The sequence below is a fragment of the Sciurus vulgaris genome, assembly GCF_902686455.1.
Source record: "Sciurus vulgaris genome assembly, chromosome: 11".
Lineage (NCBI taxonomy): Eukaryota > Metazoa > Chordata > Mammalia > Rodentia > Sciuridae > Sciurus > Sciurus vulgaris.
In genome coordinates, this window is record NC_136472.1 from 41,041,988 (window position 1) to 41,065,347 (window position 23,360).

The following is a 23,360-nucleotide window of genomic DNA, read 5'->3' on the forward strand; positions in this document are numbered from 1 at the left end:
ACAAAGCTGCTCCCCCATCCTTTCTGTTGCATCATAACCTAGCTTGTCAGTCTGAAAGCTGCTCGCCCCTCCCTTTCCGCTGTATACATTTCCCTGTCTCCCAACTACTTGTCAGTCTGGAAACATCCTAGCTAGCTATTGGTTCATCAGTTAGCTCGCAAGTATCCTTCTCCGTTCTGGGTCCCCTGTTAGTCCTGTGGAAATCAACTGCTTAAGGATAGCTACCCCGCCATCTTCTCTCTTGCTGTCTCTCTCTTACTCACTTTCTTTCTCTCTCCTCCTCGTTCTTCCACTCTCTCTAGCGTGCACCCTTTCTCTTTTCCTCTCATTTTCTCTCTTACCCTGCAGGGAGACACTTTGTTTGTTTAATAAACTCCCTTATGTAATTTCCCGTGTCCCGCATAGTTTTCGTGGGATTTCTTACAGAGACGGAACGCGAACTGCAGATTGTGGGGTCTGCAGGTGACACAGGGATGAAGAACTGGCTCCCCAACATTCAAGTGGAACAGAGGGGAGCCATGGGATAAAGTCTCCCAGCGTGGAGCAGCAAGTACTGGGCACTGGAGGTTCACTGATTTAAAACCTCCAGGCCAATTAGCATTCATCTAAAAGCCTTTAACCCACTTAAGCAGAAACCCTGCCTCCAGGAACTTCCATCTACAGAATTACCTCTCTCCTCTAACAATCCAGAGGAGAAAGAATCACACTCCAGAAGACCATACCTAAAACTGCTGAGAAGAGAAACCGAGAATATTTTGAGCTTCAACTGTAAGAATTCTTTAACTTTTCAAGATTTTTTTCTTTTCTATTTTTTTTTTTTTGCTTTTTAAATCTTTTTCACTGTTTAGTTGTGACCTTAATAGTACATGGACATTTATACAGTTTCCTATTTCTTTTTTCTTCTTATCACTAGCATTTCTGAAGCTAGTTATTTTACGTGGATTAGTTTTTGGTGAACTAGGATGTTTGATTAGTATATTTTAGTTTTGTTTTGTATTCTTTTATTTTCACTTTTAATTTTTTTTATTTAAAATTTTGCTTTATATATATTTTTTCTACTACCTGTTTTCCTTGATTCTCTCTTTTCTTATGCTAACAGCCAAACTCTATTGTTCTCTTTCACTTTTCCATTAATCTTTTACTTGTCATCTCTCCTCCTCTCTCATAATCATAACATCCTATTATCACAACTGTTTTCTCCCTGTCCACCATTTGAAAATGTAAACCCTTTTGCAAGCTTCCTGTTCTTATTATAGGTAATAACTGATCATATAATTTGTTTATTGTGATAATTAACATTGTAGACATCATAAGAGGTACTATTTGGTTTAATGCTATAAATTAACTGCAATGGTTGTTGTTGTTATTTGTTTCCCCTTAAACAGTGAGGTACTGGAAACCTTCAGGAACACTGTAAGTCCACAGAGTAGAAACTTTACTGCCTCAGATCCATACTGTTAGTTGGACAGACACACAAACAACATGAAAAAGCAAGGGAACAAATCACCTCAAGCAAACCAAGATATTCCAATAACAATATCCAACAATACCAGAATGGAAGAAATATCAGGAATTTAGATGTACCTAGTTAAACTGATCTGAGAAATAAATGATGATGTAAGAGAGCAAATACAGGTAGCAAAAGATCACTTCAAAAAAGAGATAAAAAGATTCTGAAAAAAAAAAAAGAAAAACAAAAAACAGAAATCCTTGAAATGAAGAAAACAAATTAACAGTTCACCAACAGAGTAAATCACTGGGAAGACAGAACCTCAGGCAATGAAGACAAAGTACATAATCCTGAAAAGAGAATTAACCATGGAGAGAAGATGTTAAGAAACCATGAACAGAACATCCAAGAATTATGGGATAACATGAAAAGACCAAATTTAATATTTATCACAGAGATACAAACCAAAGGAATGCACAATCTTTTCAAGGAAGTAATATCAAAATATTTCCCAAATTCAAAGAATGAAATGGAAAATCAAATATAAGAGGCTTATAGGACCCCAAATGTGCAAAATTACAACAGATCCACACCAAGGTACATTATAATGAAAATGCCAAGCATACAGAATAAGGATAAAATTTAAAGGCTATAAGAGAAAAATATCAGATTACATATACGGGGAAACTAATTTGGATCTTAACTGATTTCTCAACCCAGATACTCAGACCTGGGAGATCCTGGAATAGTATATTTCAAGTTTTGAAAGAAAATAGATGCCAACCAAGAATCATATCTAGCAAAATTAAGCTTCAGATTTAAGATGAAATAAAAACCTTCCATGATAAACAAATATTATAAGAATTTACAACCAGAAAGCCTGCACTACAGAACATTCTCAACAAAATATTCCATGAAGATGAAATGGAAAAAAATAAAATAAAAAAGTGAAAACTAGCAAAGGGAGGAACTACACTGAAGAAATAGTCAATCAAAGGAAAAACTAATTCAAATTAAAGACTAGAAATAAATCAAAATGACCAGGAATACAAATCAACTCTCAAAAATAAACTTGAACATTAATGACCTACCTAAACTCACCAATCAAAAGACACAGACTGGTAGACTAGATTAAAAAACAAGACCCAACAATATGCTGTCTCCAAGAGCCTCATCTAATAGGCAAACACAGCCAGAATAAAGGTGAAAGAATGGGAAAAAGCATATCATTCACATGGATCAAGTAAATAAGCAGGGGTTTCTATCCTCAGAAAAAGTGAACTTTATCCAAAGTTAATCAGAAAGAACATGAAAGGACATTTCACACTGCTTAAGGGAATTATACATCAACAAGACATAACAATCATAAATATTTATGCCCCAAACAATGGAGCATCTGTGTACATCAAACAAACCCTTCTCAATTTCAAGAATCAAATAGACCACAACACAATAATACTGGGTGACTTTAACACACCTCTCTCACTATTGGATAGAGTTTCCAAACAAAAACTAAACAAAGAAACTACAGAATTAAATAATTCAATGAATAATTTACACTTAACAAACATATTTAGAATATTTCATCCATTAATGAGCAAATATACTTTCTTCTCAGCAGCACAAGGCGCCTTCTCTAAAATAGATCCTACCTTAGGCCATAAAGCAACTCTTAGCAAATACAAAAAAAAAAAAAAAAGATAATACTCTGTATCCTATCAGATTATAATAGAATGAAAATAGAAATGAATGACAGAATAAAAAATAGAAGCTACTCTACCACTTGGGAGAATAATAAGCTATTGAATGACAAATGGATAACAGATGAAATCAGGAATGAAATAAAAAATACTTAGAGGTAAATGAGAATAGTGCTACAACATATCAAAATCTCTACGATATTCTAAAGGCAATGCTAAGAGGGGAGTGTTCATTATATTGAGCTCATTCATTAAAATAATGGAAAGTCAACAAATAAATGACCTAACATTATACCACCAAGCTCTAGAAAAAGAAGAACAAATCAACACCACAAGCAGAAGACAGGAAACAATTAAAATTCGAGCTGAAATCAATGAAATTGAAACAATAACAACAACAAAAAAATTCAAAAAATTGACAAAACAAAAACTTGGTTCTTTGAAAAAATAAATTGACAAACCCTTAGCCACACTAACAGAGACAACTCAAATTACTAAAATTTGTGATGAAAAAAGAAATATCATGACAGATACTACTGAAATACAGAAGATAATTAGAAACTATTTTGAAAATTTACACTCAAACAAAATAGAAAATCTTGAAGACATCAACAAATTTCCAGAGACATATGACCAAACAAACTTAACCAGGAGGACATGCACAATTTGAACAGATCATTCTCAAGCAATGAAATAGAAGACACCATCCAAAGCCTATCAACTAAGAAAAGCCCAGGCCAGATTCTCAGGTGAGCTCTACAAGACCTTTGAATTAATAGTAATACCAATACTTCTCTAATTATGCTATGAAATAGAAAAGGAGGGAACCCCTTCAAACTCATTCTATGAAGCTAGTATCACTGATACCAAAACCAGACAAATACACATTAAGGAAGTAAAACTTCAGATGAATATCCATGATGAACATAAATGCAAAAATTCTCAATAAAATTCTGGCAAATCACATCCAAAATCATATTTAAAAGGTCCCCCACGATCAAGTGGAGTTTCATCCCTGGGATCCAAGATTTGTTCAACATATGGAAATGAAACATAATTTATCACATCAATAGATTTAAAGACAAGAATCATATGATCATCTCAATAGACACAGAAAAAGCATTTGACAAAACACAGCACCTCTTCGTGTTCAAAACACTAGAAAAACTAGAGATAGTAGGAACATACCTCAACATTGTAAAAGCTACCTATGCTAAGCCCAAGACCAACATCATTCTAAATGGAAAAGAATAAAAGCATTCCCCTCTAAGAACAGGGACAAGACAAGGATGCCCTCTTTCACCACATTTATTCAACACAGTCCTTGGAACTCTAGCCAGAGCAATTAGAAGAAAGAAATTAAAGGGATACAAATAGGAAAGAAGAACTCAATCACTATTTGCCGATGACATGATTCTATATCTGGAAGATCCAAAAAATTTCACCAGAAAATTTTTGGAACTGACAATTGAATTCAGCAAAGTAGCAGGATATAAAACTAACACCCATAAATCAAATGTGTTCCTATACATAGGTGATGAATCCACTGAAACAGAAATTAGGAAAACTACCCCATTCACAATAGCTTCTTCTTTTTTTTTTTTTTTAATTTATTTTTTATTGTAAACAAATGGGATACATGTTGTTTCTCTGTTTGTACATGGCGTAAAGGCATACCATTTGTGTAATCATAAATTTACATAGAGTAATGTTGTTTGATTCATTCTGTTATTTTTTCCCTTCCCCCACCCCTCCCACCCCTCTTTACCCTCTATACAGTAGTTCCTTCCTCCATACTTGCCCCCCTCCCTAACCCTAACTCTAACCCTAACACTAACCCTTCCCTCCCCCCCATTATGTGTCATCCTCCACTTATTAGTGATATCATTCGTCCTTTGGCTTTTTGAGATTGGCTTATCTCACTTAGCATGATATTCTCCAATTTCATCCATTTGCCTGCAAATGCCATAATTTTGTCATTCTTTATGGCTGAGTAATATTCCATTGTATATATATACCACAGTTTCTTTATCCACTCATCAATTGAAGGGCATCTAGGTTGGTTCCACAGTCTGGCTATTGTGAATTGAGCAGCTATGAACATTGATGTGGCTGTATCTCTGTAGTATGCTGATTTTAAGTCCTTTGGGTATAGGCCAAGGAGTGGGATAGCTGGGTCAAATGGAGGGTCCATTCCGAGTTTTCTAAGGAATCTCCACACTGCATTCCAGAGTGGCTGCACTAATTTGCAGCCCCACCAGCAATGTATGAGTGTACCTTTCTCCCCACATCCTCGCCAACACCTGTTGTTGCTCGTATTCTTGATAATCGCCATTCTAATTGGGGTGAGATGGAATCTTAGGGTGGTTTTGATTTGCATTTCTCTTATTACTAGAGATGTTGAACATTTTTCCATATGTTTGTTGATTGCTTGTAGATCTTCTTCTGTGAAGTGTCTATTCATTTCCTTAGCCCATTTGTTGATTGGATTATTTGAATTCTTGGAGTAGAGTTTTTTGAGTTCTTTATAGATTTTGGAGATTAGTGCTCTATCTGAAGTATGATTGGCAAAGATATTCTCCCACTCTGTAGGCTCTTTCTTCGCATTGCTGATAGTTTCCTTTGCTGAGAGAAAGCTTTTTAGTTTGAATCTATCCCAGTGGTTGATTCTAGCTTTTATTTCTTGTGCTATGGGAGTCCTGTTAAGGAAGTCTGGTCCTAGACCAACAAGGTGAAGATTTGGACCTACTTTTTCTTCTATAATCTGCAGGGTCTCTGGTCTGATTCCGAGGTCCTTAATCCATTTTGAGTTTAGTTTCGTGCATGGTGAGAGATATGGGTTTAGTTTCATTCTGTTGCATATGGATTTCCAATTCTCCCAGCACCATTTGTTGAAGAGGCTATCTTTTCTCCATTGCATATTTTTGGCACCTTTGTCTAGTATGAGAAAATTGTATTTATTTGGGTTTGTGTCCGTGTCCTCTATTCTGTACCATTGATCTACCTTTCTATTTTGGTACCAATACCATGCCGTTTTTGTTACTATTGCTTTGTAGTAGAGTTGAAGATCTGGTATTGCAATACCCCCTGTTTCACTCTTCCTGCTAAGGATTGCTTTAGCTATTCTGGGTTTCTTATTCTTCCAGATGAATTTCATAATTGCTTGCTCTATTTCTGTAAGGTACGTCATTGGGATTTTAATTGGAATTGCATTGAATTTGTATAGCACTTTAGGTAGTATGGCCATTTTGACAATATTAATTCTTCCTATCCAAGAACATGGAAGATCTTTCCATCTTCTAAGGTGTTCTTTAATTTCTTTCTTTAGTGTTGTATAGTTCTCATTGTAGAGGTCTTTCACCTCTTTTGTGAGATTGATTCCCAAGTATTTTATTTTTTTCGAGGCTATTGTGAATGGGGTAGTTTTCCTAATTTCTCTTTCTGAAGATTCATCACTTATGTATAAAAATGTGTTGGATTTATGGACATTGATCTTGTAACCTGCTACTTTACTGAATTCACTTATGAGTTCTAAGAGTTTTCTGGTGGAATTTCCAGGTTCCTCTAAGTATATAGTCATATCATCAGCAAATAGGGATAGTTTGAGTTCTTCTTTTCCTATTCGTATCCCTTTAATTTCTTTGGTCTGTCTAATTGCTCTGGCTAGAGTTTCAAGGATGATATTGAATAGAAGTGGTGAAAGAGGGCATCCCTGCCTTGTTCCAGTTTTTAGGGGGAATGCTTTCAGTTTTTCACCATTTAGAATGATATTAGCCATGGGCTTAGCATAAATGGCCTTTACAATGTTAAGGAATGTTCCCACTATCCCTATTTTTTCTAGTGTTTTGAGCATGAAGGGGTGCTGTATTTTATCAAATGCTTTTTCTGCATCTATTGAAATAATCATGTGATTCTTGACTTTAAGTCTATTAATATGGTGAATTACGTTTATTGATTTCCTGATGTTGAACCAACCTTGCATCCCTGGGTATCTCATTTTTACAAATAAAAAAACATAGGCCCATGAAATTTTATGTTAGTTGAGACATACCTTAGTTGGTACAGCACAATTTTAGCAGGAACAGGGAAAAAAATGGAAGATGAATTTCTTAAAGTTATCTTTGTATCTCTGAGGAACTGAGAGAATAAATGCCATTAACTGATAACGAAGTATGGTAATAATAAGAAATCAGGTTCACACAATGCCAAACTGCCACCTTGCACGTTAATTTTATTAAAATTTCTTCAAATAACATATTGAGTCAGGTTATACATTCTCTTCAACAGTAGAGCTAATTCACTCAATTGTTTTCGATTTTTTTGAAACACTCAGTCAAGGCTCTCAATGAAAATCACATATGCCAGGGGTTGTGGATGGTTATACATAACTTGTCCTGTAAGAGAATCTACAAATTCTATCCAATTATAGCTGCTGCCCTTTGTTGCTTAGCTCTGTGTTGCCAATGTTTTAGATCCAAGGAAGGCTCCTCTTAGTATCTGCAACTGTTGGCAACATCATCTCTTCCTTGACTTTAGTGACACCACACTTTCTCCTGGTTATATACTTAGTATCTCTGATGACTCCTTTTCAGTTTCTTAGTGAAGAGCCATTTCATTAGGTTCATCCTAGGAAAGCATACACTCTATATCCCCACTCCTTTCAACTCCAGGTAGTATGACAGAGGCAATGCCAAATGTATGGCTTTCAGCCATGCCCACTCCTGAGTTCTACCTGCACTTCTGCCGGCCAACTGGAAATCTTCACATGGCTCTTCAATATACATATCCACTTCATCTGCTCTTTAAAGAACTACACACCTTCCCCCGCACTCCTGCAAATTTCTTCCTTTGCTCCTTATGGAACAAAGTAAAGAACATTATCTGCCTTCCTGTATCTTAAGTTTAAAAATCCCAAATTCTTCAACTCCCCACTCCCTGATGTACTCAATCCATCACTGAATGCACCTCTAAATTCTTGCTCATGTCCCTCTTTCAACTCTCAATACTCATGCAATGGTTCAAGTCCTTACCTCTTGGCTTAGTAATTATAAAGGTACTGTTCTTTCTTAAGTTTCTCTTCACTCTAGTATGTCGTATTTATAGTCATCATTGTTACCTGCTAAAATACAGATCTAAATTTTCCTCAAAATATCCTCATGGCCTGAAAAAATTAAATTCAAACTTTCCAGCCTACTTCAAAGCCCTCAACATGAAGCAGGAAAAGAGTGGAGGGGCACAGACGTACAACCAAGGAAGAGGAAAGGAGGACATATCAATAAAGCAATAGGGAAATACTCAACAAATAGACAAGGCAGCTCTAAGAAATGAGAAAGAATTCTCCTTGATATATCATCAAAAAACAATATACTTAATATAAGCTGAAATTGATAAGAATGCTAACCTGAACAATGTTTTAATGGTCTAGAAATGTTTTAAACAATGATGAGAGTTAAGAGACAGTGAAAATGACAATGCTAAGATCTTATCTGGGAAAAAGCTGCCCATGCTTGATTAAGCAATTGAGTCTACAAATATGCAGCCATATCTATAGATATATAGTCTTCATCCTCACTTTCAGGTATGAAGAAAGGGCCAGTTAAAAAAGATTAAAGCGCTACTTTCATTGTGCTGGAAAACAAACAAACAAAAAAAAAAAAAATCAGAAAAATTCCAAACTTTAGTCAAATAAAAATTCACATACTCAAAACTCTGATGCTGATTAAGATGTAACTATAAAATAAAAACTAAGCATTTACTATGTGCCAAACATTGTTTTAAATGATTTATATGTATAGTTCATTTAAATCCTTATAACTACCATGTGAGGTAGATATTTAATTATTATATACCTAGAACTGGGCTAGAACATTGTGTGCATTCAATAAACATGGGCAGAACCTGGCTTACAGTGGTAAGACTTGTGATTTTCCATTTTTCAGCTTAACAATATGCAAAAACAATATGCATTCAGTAGAAACCACTTTAAATTTTGACCTTTTCCCAGGCTAGCAATATGCAAAAATGCAACAAGTCACTGCTCCTATTCAGCTACTCTTATCACAAGGGGGAAGCAATTGATACTTTTAGAGTATGCTGTTTTGCTAAACTATGTTATTTCATAGATTAAATACATCGAATTTTTTTTGTGGGGTTCAGAATTGAACTTGGAGAAGGAAGAGCTTTGTGCATGCAAGGTGAGCCATCTCCCACTGAGATACAACCCCAGCCCTGCATTTTTGACTTACGATATTTTCAATTTACAATGGGTTTATTGGGATGCAACCTAAGAATTCAAATCCAAGAAATTGGGGTGGGGGGGTGAGTTGTCAAATGTTTAACTCTTTCACTGCTCTGTACCTTTAACATAAATACTACTGCTTCTCTAAAAAATATTATTATTGTATGTACTTAGTAGAAACATTAAAGACAGACAAACTTGGAAAAGTACATACTTGCTTTTATTTACTCAGTTCTCAAATATATGTAAGAGTGTTTCATAGTTTCTTGCTATGAACTAGTATTATTTAATCCCTGAGCCTCATTTCTTCATCTGTTAGGGATAATAATGATATCATACCTCACAGGGTTAAATGAGTAAACACACAAAGTGATTAGAAGAATGTTTGATTTATAGTGCTATGTATTAGCTAAAAGTATTATTGATGTGTTCATTTCAAACATCTTATCCCTACCACTTTTGTCACCACAAAAGAACAGTTTATAATACAGTCTACATAAGATACCTAAGTATTTAATTTACTATTAAATATCTTGCATCCTATATGACAACTAGATGACAGCTAAACAGTTAACTATGTTAACAAAAATTATAATGTTCACTATACCCTCTGATTTCTATTTACAACAAAGATTTTTCCACAAAATTTCTCTTAATGCCTTGGTAATCAAGATCACTTTACTTAGTGGTGTAGTCAAAAGACCTGTTTAGAGGCTGGGGCTGTAGCTCAGTGGCAGAATGCTTGCCTCCCATGTGTGAGGCACTGGATTCGATCCTGAGCATCACATAAAAATAAACAAATAAAGGTATGCTGGCATCCTGTCCATCTGTAACTACAAAAAAAAAAAAATGTAAAAAAAAAAAATCTGTTTAAAGAATCGTGCTTAACTCCCTTCTTCCCCAATGTGGTTATTTTTCCTCTGACTACAGGAAAGGTACCCTCTCTTTTTTTTTTCTAAGACATTAAAATGTATTACATAATGAGCTAAGTGCTAATGTATATATATAACCAATTATAATCAAAAGAGACCCAGTGAATGCCCACATAAGTATTAAGTGGTATTTTATACTATTCCAATATTAAGAGAAAGAGCATACTGCACACTCCTGCTCCAAATTACATGGATTTTCTTTAAGATTATGGGACATACTGTAACAGCAGCATATAATTTTCCAGAACAATAATTCTTTTCCAATTGAAAGATATCCTGTAATATCATCAGCATCAATGGGAAAAGACCTCCAATTTTCAATTTGGTGAAGCTTTATCTTTAGTAAACAGCAATTTTCACATGGATAACTGCAAAAAATATGGGAATAATACAACTAATCATTTTGGACCCTAAACCGTTTTAAAGAATGGTTTGTTATTTAAAATTTTATTAGAAGAAAATTGAAAAATCTTAAAAATCGGTAATGCAAGGAGGAAAAAAAAAGCAATGCACTTTTATTAGTAAGTCCCTATTAATAAAATACTGCTAAGAAATGTCATTCAATCGCTTTAATTTTTATATAGTATATTACAGGGCAACAAAGTTATATGAAATAAATATCCTTAAGACTAATTCTACACTTTACATGTATCTTTAAAACGTTTAAAAATATCTCAATTAGTCAATAGGAATATTTTCAGAATCAAGACTTGAAATAAGCACTACATTTACAAAAACTGAAGGAAACAGTATTTACTAAATCAACATGCATTGTAAACTCAGCAGCCTACGATTTAGCAATATTTTATCCCAACAACTAATTATGTAGGAGGTGTTAAATTCTAAGTCTTCTGAACTTGGAAATGTAATAAATGTGCCTTTCTGTAAATTTAGATACAGAATGCTATTAGTCAAATGGTATTTTATCCTCCAGAACACAGACTGAGACTGAGAAAATATGTTAACTCAAATTGAGAAACACAAATCTGAACTTTAGAAGCCTGCTTTTGTTAAAAAAACAACAAAAAAAATCTAATGAACAAAATAATATGGTTTCCCCTTATAATTTTCTCTTAAACCTATTAGATATTAAACTTATACAAAAAGAACAAGGAAAATAAATTTTACTTCATAAGCTATGTAAAATCTATATTCCTTCAAAATTAAAAGTAGAAATTATATTTGCCTTCCATAGTACTTCATTAACTGTACATGAATGAGGTGTTCTATGGAAATCTAGAAAAATTACAATTATGCACTTAAACAGTGGTAAATTCCTTTGAATGTCAATTAAGAAAAGTGTGATATAATGGAAAAGTCCAATGGCAAGGTAAGTGATCAAGGTTAGATTTTTAACCCTTAATTAACTGTACATTCCTGACAAACCAGTTAACTGTAACTATGCCTTACTTTTCTCAACTGTAGACATCAAGGTAAGATTACCTACCTTACAGGACTACTGAGAGGATAAAAACAGGTAAGCTATGAATGTACTTATAAACTACAAATACGTGTAATTATATACTTACCGCTACATATTTTCTTGCCTTCTTAAATCGAACACACTGACCATAATTTAACTCATGGCCATAATTAAGAATATAAAATACTATGTTAAATAAATGGCTATATAACAAACTTGAGTATACCAACCCACTAAAGGAGGTCAAAATGCTATCAGACTGATTGTTTTGGTGCCTCCTTATGTTCTTATTGCCTGTTCTACAGTTGTTAGCTAAGACTTCTTACTATCTTTACTACACATAGCTAGCAGTCAGAATAATACTAGTTGAAATTCTGTCCTGTAATTTCCTGCTTTACTTTCTCTCATCCTTCTCTCCACAGATAGCTTCGTTTTCTATTTCAGAGGGGGAAAAAAATAGTCAACAAATATGAGCTCATAAGCTTTTTAACCACCAAACCAGCATATGAACCAGAAATTGCATCCACTCTTTCTTCTTTTCCTCTAGTAACAAGGGGAGATCTCTCCCTAACATTAACCCTCTGTCTATGCTTGGGATCCCATCCTCTTCTGCCTTCTGTCAATTATTTTCTCTCCTATCCCATCCCTTAGGCTTTCTGTCAATTACTTTCTTTCTCTTTCCTATAAGCAATCCCAAGCTTTCTCTTGGCTACTTCCCATACAATGTACACACACATGCTCAAGTTTCTCTAATCTTTTAAAAGAACAGTAGGGGAGAAACTTCAAAAATTTTATCATGTTCCAAGTATCCGCATTCTCTTTTCCTTACGTGTGTACCTCCTCTGACCTGAAGAACTGTCACCAAATGTAATACTTCAAGGGGAGAACACTCATAAGGAAGGGGGACACATAAGAGCTAGGGATTACAACTAAGATCATTTTGAAACAATGAGTGAGAATTAATTGAGAGAGCATGGGAATGGATCACAGTGGACCAGATATAGCAGAAAATATAAAGGCATATGACCACAGAAGGGATCTGACCCCCTCAAGAGCAAATGAAAATAGTTCAGGGCATCTACTATATGGCAAACTAATACACACATTTTTCCCTATTACCTCCCCAGATTCCACTATAATAACAGCAGAGGAACAACATTATTTTAAAAAGACATATGTGCACAACAACTAGCAGAGGAGGAAAAAAAAAAAAAAAAAAAAAAAACCAGATCGGAAACACCAAAATTTGATCCATAAATGGTATCTGCTATATTTGGATCCGAATACCGCTACAACCCTCATGTGCTAAAGACGTGGTGCTAAGTTTGATACTACTGGAAGGTGGCAGAATTTTAAGAGGTAGGCCTAACAAGAGGTCTTTAGATCACTGGGGGCAGTAATCAAATGAGAAAGTGGGACCCTGGTCTTTTATTTTTTTTGCTCCCTGGTCATGAGCTTAGTGGTTTTGCTCTGCTGTGAAAGCTGCCTCACGACAGAAGCAAAAGCAATGGAACCAACTGATCATGGATTGGAACCTCTGAACTATTATGTCAGAATAAACCTTTTCTCTCTATAAGCTGAATGTCTCAAGTACTTCTTATGGTAATGGAAAGCTGACTAACAAGGTATTCAATTCAGTCTACCCAAGAAAACTGAAACATAAGCCTAAAGTGAGAGTACAAGAAGGATGTTCATTCACACAGAGATCAGAGAAACTAATAAATTGGAAGCATTAGTATTACTGAGAGTGGGGTTGAGGGGCAGAAGTAAACAAGAGAAAGGCGTTGAGATTTAAAGTCCTACTTGCTTAAAGCCAGGCATCCACTTGTCTTATCAGAGCAGAAAACTAGAGGTTTACTGTATGGAAAAAGATCAGAGATGTACTGGATGCAGGAACATAATGCACACGGCTGAGCTCTAGGATACAAAGGTGTACTGAAAACAATGATAACAAAAGGAAAAGGGTATATGATACACACCATTGTAGGAGCCCAAGTTCCTATCTCACCAGGCAGGAGATCTGAGAATTCCTCTCCAAGAAGAACATTCAGATGTTGACAAGTGAGATCTTCCAACAAAATGATTCACCTTACCTGATGAAAGCCTCCAGTCATGTACATACCCTTGCAAATCAGCTGTAATCTTTCACTTTTAAATATGATCAAGGATCACCAAATATATGAAAGGAGCCTCTATGATAAGAGGCAGAAAAAAGTAAAAGCCAAAATACTTTTTAAAAAAGAAACTCAAAGGAAGAAAAAAATAAACCTTAATAACTTTAAAAAGATATTATAGTCCTAAAAAAGTAACAGCACTCTCAAAAATAGAACTTTAGTAAATAAGGAAGAATGCAGAAATTGTAAGTACAAATACAAAAAATTAACAACAAAGGAATTAAAATATAAAGTTGACTATATTCATACACTTGACACATTGAGCAAAGATTTATTGAGTGCATACTACTCTCCAGAGATAGTTTTAATAAGAGAGAATTCAGGAAAGTATCATGTCCTGGAAAAGGAGCAAAGAAAATATATTGAAGAGGAGGTGTGATACACTGTACCAAATGCTATTATTAAACATCACTTAAACTAGAACACTTCTCAAAGTGAGAAGGGGAGCTATTAATTATGCCAGAAAAACAGGCAAACACCAGAACTGTTCTGGGACAATTATGATAAATGGTTACATTATTATTTGATCAAAACGAAGACTGGGAATTGATCTCTGGCTTTAGCAACACAGATCTCAGTGCTGACCCTGACAAAAGTAGTTTCACTGGAGTGGTAATCACAAAGTTTCAGTGGGATAGGTTTGAGAGAGATGGGAAGAGAGAAGTTAGTGCAAGGCAGTAGAGACAATTCTTTCAAACAGCTTTCCTACAAAGAACAGAGGTGGGGCAATAAATGCAAAAAAGGAGTCAACACTATGCTTTTTAAAAGGATAAGAAAGAATATGACACGTTTCAATTCTGGTAATTATCTAGAAAAACAAGTCAGAAATCCTACATACTCATAGTTTTCTGTGATGTGTGTTTGGTTTTGTTTTAACAGAGGAAGCTGAAGACTCAGGAAGCTGAAGATTCCAAGAAACCTAATAAACTCAAATTCAAAATATAAAAACCCTTTCTAATAAAGAAGAGACCCATTGTTGTTTTTTCATTACCATAGTAGTAGCAGGAGAAAACCATCATAGACACAGGTAAGAGAAAGCAAATTTCAACTAGGGAGTACAGTAAGACAAAAAGAGGGAGAGAGAAATAAATGGCACAGATAGGAAAGACAAAATAAAAGCTATGTGCAAATGATATAATTTGTAGAAATTCTAGGAAATCTACAAAAGTAGCTAGAAGAATTAAAAAGACAAACAAGATGGTGGGTTATAAGATTAGTATATGAAAATAAGGTGTACTAATTCTACATACTACTAATCAATAACTGAAAAGTGCAATTTTTAAAAATTCCCTTGTCAATGCAACCAGAAACATCAAATAATTAGAAATAAATGCAAAGATGCGTAAGACCTGAAAATTATAAAATATTGCTGAGACAAAGACGGCTTAAATAACTGAAAGGATTTAATATGTTCATGGATTTCAAGTCAATATTATCAAGCAGTCCATTTTGCCAAAATGGATATACATTAATGCAATCTCAGTTTAAAACTCAAACAAGATTACTTTTTGGTTAAAATTTAAAGCTGATTCTAAAATTTCTATGGAAATGCAAGCAAACTAGAATAACCAAAATAAACTTGAAAAAAAAAGAATAAAATGAGAGAATACATGATTTTGAGAGCTGTAAATCTATAGTAATCAAGATGGAGGTATTAACAAAAAGACAAATATATCAAAGAGAACAATGTCCAGAAATACTTCCATACCACAAATAATTTAATGCAGGAAAAAAACACTCATTTTCAACAAATGATGCTAGAAGAACTAGATCTCCACATTCAGGAAAAAATTAAAATATGACCTCCTATATCATACTATACATAAAAATCATAGGTCTCAAAGTAAAACATACTATAAAGCTTTTATAAGAAAACAGAAGACTATTCTCATGACCTTAGAGAAGATATAGAAAGCTCCAATTATACAACAAAAAAAGATGAATTCTATTTCATCTAAACAAAAAAACTATGCATCAAAAAACACCATTAAGAAAATGATCTGCCAATCTGCCTAGAAAAAATATATGCAACATGTACACAGGATCAAGAATATATTTAATTTTTAAAAAATTTCATAAAAGGTTATACATCATTGATAGTCATGAGTGATTTAAAAACAGAAACTCCACAATGTGATATTGCTATAAACACAGTACAATAGCAGTGATTCTCAAAGGAATAGTGAGGTTGGCCATTTTGACAGAAGATATTTTTCACTGTTTGGCATCTAGGATGCTGCTATACATTTTATAATGTAGAGGACAGCCTATATAACAAATAATTATGCTGCTAAAATTGTAAATGGTGTCAAAAAATGAAAAATCTCAACAGCTGAAAGAGATTAATAACATCAAATGCTGATGGAACTGTAGAGCAACTGGAACTCTGATACATTGCTAGAATGCACATGAAATCATTCACTTTGGTGTCTGACAGATACCACCACACTAAATGTAAATAGCTTCTCATTACCCAATTAAAGGCTAACAAGGCCTATAAGGATCTGCATGATCTACCGGTCAACTTCATCTTATCTCCCAATTAACAGAGGTAAAAAGATAATTTAATATCAGGAAAAATTCTGCTAAAACCTACTTGATTTTCCTGACAGAAACCTTAAAATTTCTGGGGAAGAAGATGGTTCATGGTTATTTAGTCCAATTTATTACCTAAAGCAGGAATATTAGTACAATTCCTGATGGTGAAATATCTATCAGTCACAATGAACACAAATAGTTCGGAGAAAATACCAGTGATGTATCTGGTATAAACTAGAGAAATAACTAAGGCTCTATAAATAATGGTTCCTTATACTTTTGTAAACCATGTTAACTGGAGACCACTGTAGATTTACTAACATTGAATTAAAAACATCATCATATAGATTAAAAAATGAATATGAGTTCAAAAAGAGTCTATATATTTATAAATATCACAATTCATTTTTAAGAGGATGAATTCAGCTGTAAATGTGCAAAAATAGCTTAAATCAGTACTTTCCAATAGAAATATAAATCTGAGCTATAAATGTACACTACATCTGCAATGCTAAAAAAAGTAAAAGAAGCAGGTGAAAAAATGTTTAATATATGCAAAAATATGGACCTATCTTAGGCATATACTCTACAAAACAGTATCATTTCAACATAAAATCAATATAAAAACTTTTAGGGTTTTTTTTGCATTAAATCTTTGAAATTCAATACATATTTTATACTTAGAGTACATCTCAGTTTGAACCAGCTATATGTCAAATACTCAATAGCAAGATGTGGCTAGTTACTGGAAGTTAACTGTTCATTATAAAACAACACTTCTAAACATTTTACATGTATTATTTCATCTAATCCTCTCTGAGGCACATACAGAAAAAAGTTGACCAAGCTCTCACAGACAGTGGTAGAGTCAGGGGATTCTAACTGAATCAACCTGCCTCAGATCTTCAGCTCCTAACCATTCTCTGTCCCATATAAAGCCAAGTTTGTTTTTTGTTTGTTTGTTTGCTTTTGCTAGATTACTGAGACTTTCAATTGAAGCAATACTTCAATTCCTATTGATACCATATATAGTTTAGAAGCCTAAATTTCTAGTCACATTTATAAACTGTTTTTTTTTTTTTTTTTTCTTCCCCCTCTCTTGATTTATAATCTGAAAGAAAAGACTTACCATCAGTATGAGTTTTTGATACTTTTGTTTTAGGTCTGACATATCTGCAGACGGGTCTGCCCCCAGAATGCTGTACCAATCCTTTTTTGGTATCTGCTCAAATGCCATCACTCATTAAACACGAGTGGGTCTTCTCAGATCCTCTGAAGAGAAATATTAATGACAATTCAATGCAGTTTGTATGTATCTAAAATGAAGTACTGCCTTTCTAAGTTCTTTAATATCTGGTTATCGTGATTGTAATGTAAACTTATGGAATCATGTATTTTTCATTGAAAATGCCAATAATTCCATGTATAAGCATACAGACAAAAATGGAAAGCCTATTATATATCTTAAATAAATTAATATACAGCAGCCTAAAATCAGAATTTGATTATAAATCTAGTTAGTGGATGAACCTCTAAGAAGGTAAACTGGTGGGTAAAATGGCATACAAGAGTTTACTACACACAGTTTAATCAATATTTACAAAATGAACAAATAGAAGAAATAAAGCAAAACAGAAAACAAAAGAACTAAAATGAATTTGAAGGCATACCCTGATGTTTTCCGTTCACTTCTTTTCTTCCAGATTACTTGGGAGATAGTGCACAGTAACAGCACCACTGGCAGGGAAATAGCATGCGTGCCCCTGTTATTGGAAAGACGCTCAGACCTCCCAAAGATCTCAAAAGCTCCCGAAGATGTCCATTCGAGGAAGTCCCTGTCTTTCAAGGTTCAAAAACCATCCTTACCGGGAGCCCCCAAAACCAAGCAACATCTTCCCACAGCTACACTCTTAACCAGGCTTCTGGGGCCTTCCCAAGATTAGAACCTGGGAATCCACTGTAGTCACAGTCACCTCCACCGGCCGGACTACTTGACCCATACCCGCTCCCGGCTTCTTACTTTATCAGACTTACCCAACTTCACCCAGCCACCGGCGCCCACTCTCACTGCCTGCGGCCGGCTGGGACTAGGAACCAGCTTTTCCTTCCGCCGGAAGTCACTGCTCTAACGTGACCATGTTTCTAGTCGAGCCCTAGGTGCCGAGGCACCAGTAGGAAGCGCCGCTGCCCCCGCTCCGACGCGGTGGCTATGGTAACCAGTCACCAATTCCACGGAGTTGACTGGCTGTAAGTGTCCGAGCTGTAGAGAAATGAGTCCCTCGCCTCGCTCTAGCTCTCCCTTTTTCTGGCTCTGCTACTGTCGCCTCTCTCCTCCTCATCAGCGAGCTACCCACCCCTCTGCCTATCCCCGCCTTTGCTAAAGCTTTCTTCGCTCACCTTACCCTGCGCTCGCTACTCCCAGTCCTTTCGGTGTGTACTTGGCGGAGCGGGTGGAGGTTTATGAGAAGGATGAGGAGATCTGATAAAATATGTTCAAGATAATTATTTCTTTTATACCTTGGCCACCGACTTTTTTAAAAAATAAGAACTTTTCCACAACCTCTTTAATTTGCTGTCTCACTTTGCTTTCACTTGAACCCAATGAGACAGAGAAGGAGGGTGTTACTATTAGAGCAAGCAAACCAAAGACCAGGACCCAAATAGATAATTGAATAGCAACAGAACCCTCGCCTAGTCTGCCTCTTCTCAGGCCGCTATGCTATTTTTTAAGCATTTAGAAAAACAATGATCTCCTCCCCTTTCAGTCAGTGAAGTGGCACTCCAAATGGGCGCTGTTGGTTTTTTTGTGGTTATAGGTTTTCCTCTTCCTTTTCTCTTTCTTCCCTTTCTTTGTTTCCTTTTATTATCTTCTCTGTACGCTTATTTTACATTTATCTCTCTTCCTGGCATTGTGGCTAGAAGTGTAAATACATCTTACTTTTTGACATCTTGACGTACCATCTTACTTGGAAACGTTAAGGTGGTCTTGTTGCTCTGTTTAAATTTACTATCCTTTTTTTTTTTTTTTTTTTTTTTTTTTAATCTTCTACCAAATCTTGGTTTAAGAAGCATTGGAGATAAGCTTAAATAGAATAGAATAAGTAAAATATTCTAATATGATCTGTTATTTAATATTGGTAAGAACTATAAAGAGTGATACAGGCAACTTTAAAAAAATCAAAATATAAAAGCATAGTTTAGGTTCTCCACAGGGTTTTGTCATGTTTAAGGTAGACACAGTATATACAGAATATTATCATTTCACAAATGTAATCAATATAAAAGTTATTAATTAGATGTTTTACATTCCTTTTTCCTCCTGCATCTTCAAAAGTTGGGATGTATTTTGCCCACATAGCACATCTCAGTTTGGACTAACCAAATTTCAGGTGCTCAATTCCCACACTTGACTAGTGGCTACAATACTGAGGAGGGCAGATCTAGAGATAAAATCGTCTTTAATTGGCATTCATTTACCTTTTCAATATGGTCCTTAATTTTCTAACCTAATCACCATTTATCTCCCTTACTGAAAAATTTGAACAATTGATCTTTTCTGGGTGCTTCATCCATAATTTTGTTCAAATGCTTCCCCTTACTTATAAAACTGTCTTTTCTTCCTTCTATTAATTTTATCCCTCATTTAAGGCCTGTATTTTCTATTACATCTTTTATGTGGCCCAGTCCTTAGAAATTACTTTCTCTCTCTCAACTGCATAGCAAATTTTGTGTATGCTTATTTGCACTCATCTTGTGGTACAGTGCACTGTTTACTTTTAATGTTTGTTCTGGTTCCCCAGTTGAGTTGCAAGCTTTCTGAGGGCAAGAGCATCTCATTTGAGACACTGGCTATCTTCATTCTATGGACTTCTAATGATGTATGTCTATGATACATTTGTTTTTCACTGTCTTTTTTTCAGAAGACAATTTATCCATTTTGTGCATGTATGCGTGTGTGTGAAACAGAAATATTGGAAATATAAAATATGTTACTTAGGTGGTAAAGAGCATGAACTCTGTAATCAGACTACATAGATTTAGTCCAGGCTCTGCCTCTAATGCTTAGGAGAATTTTTTAAAGTTAATCTCTGTGCTTTGTTTTCTTCTTCAGTAAAATGTAATTAATAATACTCTCCCTGATAGACTTGGTTGAGAATCATCTGAGACAGTTGTGCCTGTAAGTAGTAAGCACTTAGTAAATCTTGGTTGCTGTTATTATTATTAATAATGAAATATCTGTGGCTCAGGTTTGATATGCTATTAAACATCTCTAGCAGTATTTTAGAAATTTCCAAATGAGCAAATGAAAACCAGAAACTATTGAATTAAAAATTAAAATAAAAGCCAAATATTTATTGAACTACACTTTATTCTGCAGCTTGACTGCAGAATAAATTAAAAGCCTGGGTAAAGCCTTAATTTGTGTCATCAGCATCCAATGTAAGAAAAGATAGTTTTAAATTAAATATTTTATTCCAAGATCATTGATCAAGTACTATAGATATATCAATATGTATAAATAGATACATGAGAGGTTCAAGGCCCTTGGTTGTAATGCTAGCAAGAAATTACACTGTCATTCAGTACAATACTTTAGTACTAGCCCACCCATAACCTAATGTTCACCAGACATTAATAAATTCTTATTTTGAAATCATACCAGTAAGCTGTGATTCTCATTGATGGGTAATACTTACAATATGTATGGTCGTATGAGTCAGCTTTCTGTTATTATAATGAAATGCATTGTAAAGATTAAAGTTTTATATTAACTCGATTTTAGAGATGCCAGTCTAAAATCAGAAAGACCTATTGCTTTGGGCCTCTGGTGAGGGTGCCAAATGGCAATGATAAAGAGTGTATGAGAGAGCAAACTGCTCACCTCAAGGTCAGGAAGCAAAAAGGAAAGGGAAAGAGACCAGGGTCTCACAATCCCCTTTGAGGGCACACCTACAGTAATACTGAGGACCTCCCACTAGGCCCATCTCCCAAGGTTTCCACCAAATAACACCACCCTGGGGACTGAGCCTTTAACTCATAGTCCTTTAGGAGACAATTCAAACCAAAGCAGCAGTGTATTCTGCTAATTATTTCCTCTCCTACTGTTGTATTCACTTGACCCTTTCTAGTGGTTTCGTCACCAACTCTTTAATTTCCTTGATATTTATTTCTGAATTTTTAGGATCATCATACCAGTAAACTAAGCTGCATTAGTTTTTAACTGCAACAAGGTTTATGGTTATGTTCTGAAATTAGATGATAACAACTGTAGCAACTTAGAACCTTTTGGGAAGATAGAAAAACCCCAAGAACTAGATAGTGATGAGATTTTAAAAAATAATGATATAGTACATATGTAGCTTTCATTTACTTATTCACTGAACCAACAAGTATTTTGAGTATCTACCGTATACCTCACATAAGAGATACTAGACATAATATATTGGCTGCATCCCTTTCAAAAGCTTATGGTTTATCTGGGTGACTGACATTTAAACAAGGAGCTGAAATAAATGTAAATGCTATGTGAGAGGAAATACAGATGCTATGGTATTAATAACTTATAGGAACACAAACAGATTAGATTGCATGAAAGATTGAAATTATTGACTCACAATTAATCCAGGAACATGAATGGAAACATTAAGCTTTAAATAATGCTTTGAAGGAAGGGAGAAATAGATATTTAGAATTAAAGAAGCTTCTTTCTTCTTTTGGTAGATTATAATAAAGCTTATACAGTATTGAGAATCTAATGAATAATTGCTGTAGTTTGGATCTGAATTGTCCCCCAAAGACCCATGTGTCGACAGCTTGTTCTGTAGCTATGACACTATTAGTAGGGAAGTGGCAGGAACTTTAAGAGGTGAGGCATAGTGGGAGGCAGTTAGGTATCCTTGAATGATATATTGAGACTACTGGCACTTTGCTACCTTTTTTCTTTCCAGATACCATGAGCTGAGCAACTTCCTCTACCCATACTCCCTGACATGTTGTACTGCCTTGCCTAATTCCAAAAGAACAAGTAAATAGGGGCAGAAACCTCTAAAACCATGAGTCAAAATAAACCTTTTCCTGCTATTAAGTTGATTACCTGAAGTCTTTTGTTATAGTAATGGAAAATTAACCCGACATCCTACCTCATCTTTCAGAAATAGTTTTTGTTTTTGCATCTTTCCCTTCTGTTGGTCTTTGTAACTTGGTTTGTTCTCTCCTTTGTCATTTCAGCAGTACTCATCATCAATGAATATTCATTGAATTTAGTACAAGGCAATGTCCTAAACAGGAGAGAGACAAAGACATAAATAACATTTTGTGGGCATCACACCTGTTGCTTTTTTTTATTTTTTGGTTTGTTTGTTTAACTTCATTGTGTCAGTGTTTCAGATATCTTAAAGGTCTTTATTTTATGGGATATTTTTGTTATGTTTTCCTAGCCTCTTATACATCTGATGTTTTCATCATTCCATGAACTTATTAAAGATATATATAACCCATCATCTATTTCTCTTTATAGTCATTACAAATACCAACTTATTTTTTCCATCACTTCTTTACCCCTTTCTCTTTGCTCTTATGACTACTCTGACTTCTCTGTGTACTTTCCAACCACCCTGAAATGTGTGATGACCTCTTTCAATCATTTGGGAATATGCATTTATATGCTATTTTTTAAAGCATTCTTCCTTCTCCATTTTAACTTTATAAACCTCAAATATTTTGGAAAAAAGCTTATTTTTGTCATATAATTTACTCACAGAAGAAAGGTTAATCTGAATGATCACAGGGTGTTAATTTGTGGGTTAAAATGTGTTAAACAGTCGATATGAAGTCTGTTTAAGTCAATTAGAGATTATAATGAAGATGTTTCCAGGGTGTTAGGAAACCTTTTGAAGTTACTTTGT

At 34.7% G+C, this 23,360-nt stretch overlaps 1 protein-coding gene across 5 annotated transcripts in view; it reads right to left on the reverse strand.

Moving 5' to 3' along the window:
• The window catches only part of DNAJC24 (DnaJ heat shock protein family (Hsp40) member C24), a 69,321-nt gene extending 50,743 nt beyond the window's left edge, over window positions 1–18,578 (reverse strand). For 2 of the 5 annotated variants that reach the window (XM_079105492.1, XM_079105491.1), the window contains exons 1-2: window positions 18,490–18,577; window positions 17,585–17,727 (exon numbers count right to left, since the gene is read on the reverse strand). In XM_079105492.1, coding sequence (XP_078961618.1) covers window positions 17,585–17,692 — 108 coding nt within the window. In that variant the 5' untranslated portion in view covers window positions 17,693–17,727; window positions 18,490–18,577. Of the gene's footprint in view, window positions 1–17,584; window positions 17,728–18,321; window positions 18,457–18,489 lie in introns of those variants that run through there. The other 3 variants (XM_079105488.1, XM_079105490.1, XM_079105489.1) reach the window with 3 other exon arrangements.
• Between the last annotated feature and the right edge of the window lie 4,782 nt (window positions 18,579–23,360).